The sequence below is a fragment of the Triticum dicoccoides genome, chromosome 3B (genome assembly GCF_002162155.2).
Source record: "Triticum dicoccoides isolate Atlit2015 ecotype Zavitan chromosome 3B, WEW_v2.0, whole genome shotgun sequence".
NCBI classification, from domain to species: Eukaryota; Viridiplantae; Streptophyta; class Magnoliopsida; order Poales; family Poaceae; genus Triticum; species Triticum dicoccoides.
In genome coordinates, this window is record NC_041385.1 from 472,573,318 (window position 1) to 472,578,392 (window position 5,075).

The 5,075-nt window shown below is 45.1% G+C and overlaps 1 protein-coding gene across 1 annotated transcript; it reads left to right on the forward strand.

The window, feature by feature from the left end:
• Nucleotides 1–3,468: 3,468 nt before the first annotated feature.
• Nucleotides 3,469–4,261, forward strand: LOC119276601. The gene has a single exon (XM_037557724.1). It carries the CDS (start codon nucleotides 3,526–3,528, stop codon nucleotides 4,057–4,059), a length of 534 nt encoding a protein of 177 aa, XP_037413621.1. The 5' UTR covers nucleotides 3,469–3,525; the 3' UTR covers nucleotides 4,060–4,261.
• The last annotated feature ends 814 nt before the right edge of the window (nucleotides 4,262–5,075 follow it).

The following is a 5,075-nucleotide window of genomic DNA, read 5'->3' on the forward strand; positions in this document are numbered from 1 at the left end:
CTGAACTTGTGCATTTATAATATCAGTGCAACAGTGCTTGTGCTCAAATGATCTGAATTTGACTAAATCTTCATGAACCACAACATATCTGAACTGAAGATGATAAAAATTCATATATGATATACTCCTTCTGTTTTTAAATATAAGTCTTTGTAGAGATTTCACTATGGACCACATACGGATGTATGTAGAAGCATTTAGAGTGTAGATTCACTCATTTTGCTTCGTATGTAGTCCATAGTGGAATCTCTTCAAAGACTTATTTAGGAACGGAGGGAGTATATGACTGAATCTGCATCGACCAGAACATTGTTTTTAAAAAGTGTAGTTTTATGTTGCACTTTTTTATTGAATCCAGGCCCGCACAGCATACTCCGAAAGTCTTAAATCTGCAGCTATGTGGGGAATTGGCTCTTAATTTCGTTAAGACTTCCAAACAGTTACACATTTGAGCGTTTTTTGGGCTCTGGAGCCAACCTAGCAGGCCAAAATCTTGGGCTTGAGCAAAATCTTGGGCTTGAGCCTGACCCAACTAGCGGGCCATTGGGTCAGGCTGCCCCATGCCCCTGACCACCGATCAACGAGAACAACTAGTTAACAAGCGCTCCTTCGGAAGGCTCACAATGATCAGCGTCATTTGGCGCGCTCTCGACCGACCGCCACGTGTCGCGCTCTGGGCACTCCCTCCGGATTTTATTTTTTTATTTTTCCGCACACGTTTTCGGCTTTTTAAACGGTTTTCTACGGATTTTTTCAATGTTTCGGTTTTACACCGATCTTCTTTAACTTTTGGAAAAAAAGTAAAAAAAAATTGCGCCAAAAAATGCGTTCTTTTTTTATTATTTCGCGAGAGTCACGGCCGTGACTCTCGGAAACAGAAAAAGAATGCGTTTTCTGTTTTTTCTCCTTCCGCGAGAGGCACGGTTTTGCTTTGGAGGGAGGCATAGTTGTGCTTTCGCGAACATGGATACGCACGCACGTACTGTATGTGAACATGTGAACGTCTGTATGGATACGCAAAATATGAAAAGAACATCTGTATTGTGTTTAAAAAAAAAGAAAAATCATGGCATCGCTTTCTATGCAGATGTGGTACTCCCTCCGTCCAGTTGTATAGGACATCTAAGGTGCTGCATCGCAATCTAGGTGTGTGGAGATTGGATGAAGAAGACTAAACCAAAAATCAATGACAATAATGATTTCTATTTGGCCGACTTGGAAAATTGGGAGGAGCCAACCACAACGTTGGTTTCCCATGCCATTAATTCCTAAATAGCAACATGCAATTCCAATTTAATGTGCCAACCAATCAAAATGTTAGCATGCAAAATGAAAATTAATGATCATGAAGAATGAGGAACTTATTCCATGCATGGTGACTTATATATTTGAAATACTAATTTTTCGTTAGACGCCCTATGCACCTGGACGGAGGGAGTACTAGCCGCAGCAATTCAGCATCTGTTTGCCAGCGTTGGATGACATAATTAGTAATCAAGCCCAACCAACTTCTGCTACCTGCTGAATGTCGCCTTTAATACTACAGCTCGATATTTTTTCTCAGGGAGGGGACAGTATCTTTCGCTAATAGCTCATAGAGTATTACTAATATGCAAATCCGTGGACAGAATCAGCGCGCATTGGCCGTGTAGCACCCCTTCAACTAAACTACTACTAGCTAGTTTGCCAAAAAAACACATGTAATAAAAAGCTAGTATGTCCCTCCAAAAAAAGGGTTGCCAAAAATGAAAAAACTAACTAGCTACTCCCTTCGTAATACATCCGTTTAAATGAAAAAATGTCGATAATTGACAGAAAGTCTTTATGCACGTGCCCCTAGGGACCCACCCTGGAGGCACAGTCATCACCGTTGAACCCTCTGAATCGATCCGAAGAAACTAACACCGAATCTCGTCGTCGAGCGTTGTGCACGAATCCATGGTTTAAGTTGTCGTGAGATTTGAACTATGTCTATACCTTTAAATTATATTCTCTAAGCTCCCTAAGGTAGGGACTGCTTAGTTCCTCCTTGAGCAAGGCTTTCTAAATTGAACTCGAAATTGACTAACACTCCCATTCTTCCAACATATCTCAACTCTTGAAATTTGTGGTTGTCCGGTAAATTTGCTATCACACATGTGAATGGAAAGTCGTGATGTCAGTTCGACGCCGTCTCATGTGCTTTTTCTTAAGCTTCGATGCGTGCCGGTAATCGGAGCCACTTGCCAGACTCCAAAGTTTGTTTGTTCCTTTTCATTCGGTGATCATAAGATATTTTGTGATAAGGATATGTGAAAAAAAAAACAAATTGTATTTTGGAGTGAATGCCACTTTTTATCCAATATTTGTATATTTGTTAGTGTTTACCACATTTAAATTTTTCTAGCACATTTTACCCCAAAGTCGGTATTCCTTTTAAGTTTAACACAGTTTAACAATGCGTTTCAATTCTGACCAACTGGGTATACTTGTAAGGCTGGCATGGTTGGTGATGATCATTATTCCAACTCGAAAGAGTAAACCAACTAGGTGTATCCGTAGTACTCGCGAAAACTGGCCTACAAATTGTGGCAAATCCTGCAATGGTTGCCAGGGAGCTCTTCCATCCCCTCGCTGCTCCTCATGGCACCCTTTGTTCATCCCCGACTCACCACTCCTCACGGAGTGGGTCTGTCTTAGGGGAGGGGATGCATGTATGGTCGTGCCGGCAGGGAGGACAATCCTATATGGATTGCGCTTCCTAGTTGGCATCCAAGTCATCGGCCATGTCGCCATGACAAGTGGGCCTAGCTAGTCAGAATCGAAGTAAATTGTTAAATGTGGTAAAGCTTGACACGGTGTAACGACTTAGATGAAAAGTGTGGTAGAAAATTTTAAATAGGGTAATGTTGTCAATAATATACAAACAGGGAGTAAAAGGTGATACGGTTGGACAATTTTTTTTTGTGTGTGGATAAAGGAGGCAATGTCCACAGCAATTCCACGACACTGTCGAGATGAAGCCAAGGGTGGACGATGCAATCGATGTACGAAATATGCTACCTAGTCGATTTTAATCTAATGGTCGCAATTTCTTTTCGCGATGATATATAGGACGAGAAGGTTTGTCAGTAAAAAATGTACTGAAGTTCATTTGCTAAACACGTCGATTTTCTAAATACGTGCTTAATGATAGTAGATAAAAGTTTATAAGATATACTACTACTATATGCATGGTTGGTTCGTTCAACAACAACTTGTTATTATTGTGTGGTCACGGAAATAAAATTGCGTCCGGTCCATCGTTATCAGACAGGGAGAGAAACAGTGACAAAATTTCATAACTCCGGGTGGTTGTGAACGGTGGTGATAACATGCTGTGGTACCAAGATTTGAGTACGCCCACGTGCCCGATCACGCTCGCGATCCCATCGCATGCAATAGATCGCCGGTGCCCAAACGCCAGGCATCTATAAAACCGACCGGAATTCCCACGGAAAGGCAGACCAATAGCCAGACGACTCCCAAACCCCAACGACGACGGCCATGTCTTCTCCCCTGACCCTCCTCCTCGTCCTCGCCGTCGCCGCGACGGCCGCGCCGCTCGCACAGGCCGCCTGCGCCGACGGGAGCGGCGCCACGCTGCTGCACGGCGTGGCGAACGACGTCCTCCTGGAGTACGGCCTCCCGAAGGGCCTCCTCCCGGACTCGGTCAAGTCCTACACCTTCGAGAACGCCACCGGCGACTACCAGATCGAGCTCGCCAGCAGCTGCTACGCCTGGTTCGGCGACCACTACGTCTACTTCGACAAGAACCTCAGCGGCACCATCTCCCACGGCGCCATCACCAACCTCTCCGGCGTCATGGCCAAGAAGCTCTTCATCTGGGTCTCCATCACCAGCATGACCGCGCACCCGGAGCGCGGGGTGATAGAGTTCCGCGCCGGCTTCATCACGGAGGACGTGCCGGCGTCGCTGTTCGAGGAGATCCCCGTCTGTGTCGACGGCGTCGGCGGGCAGCTCCGCGGCGCGGCCGGGGTGGTCCGGGAGCTCGGCCTGCTCCCCGTCGCCGAGGTGTGAGTGACTTCCAAGTCCAGAGTTCGAACGCGAGTTGCTTCCATGCCTTTTGCTGAAATTTACTACGTATGGTTGGCAAAAAATATTTGCACCTTTCTTGATAGAAAAAGAGAGAAGAAACTATGAGAGATGAAGGTGGGGTTGCGGTGTAATGCGGGGAATTGCATATTTCAAGTTCAATAAAATAAAATCTTTTATAAGAATACACGAGCAGAAAGACAAACGGTGGTGAATCAAGTGCTGGTATGATGAGATATCTAGTTTCCATGGAATGTATGGTAGTACTTCTACTCTGCTTATTCATTGAAATGGAGGGAGTACCAACATGACCTCCATTACAGGTGGAGCTATTCGAGCTTGCGATCCTGAGTTTTTTTTTCCGGGACCTGAGTTTTAACACGGGCGATCGATCAAATAGTTTTTCGAGTCTGATATAATTTAGCAGGACTGCTTACTAGCACCTGATACCGTGGTCTCATTCGATTAACCATGAGTTTCGCCACTTAGGTACCTCCCCCCATGCTTGAAACGAACTCGCTCAACTGCTCGGGCACAACGATCTCATGAATTACGGTGTGTGCATTGTTAGGATGTACCAGACGGATATCTAAATGGCCAAACAAATTGACCACCCTCCAAGGTCGGATTCCATGATGGGCTGCGCCAATGTGTCGACCGACAATGAGAAGACCATGCTACCCCACAACGTGCCAGTAGAATCATTGATGGGCTTTGGCCCCGCGTGAATCAATTATTTTCCTTGGCCATCAACAGTGGAGGATGGTGTCAATGGCGGCCTATGTGGCTTAGCAAATTTGGAAGGAGAGGAACCTCAAGATTTTTCAGAAGGACAAATTTACGGTTCATGAGATTTTTGTGTGAATTCATGCTGACATTGAGGCCCTTGGGCATGTGAGTAATTGCTTTTGTTATCTAGGTTTTCTTTCTTCTTTGTTTTTTCCCGATCGATGACAGCATGTACAGTCCCCCCTCCCCCTCTAATGAATTGGCAGAACTCC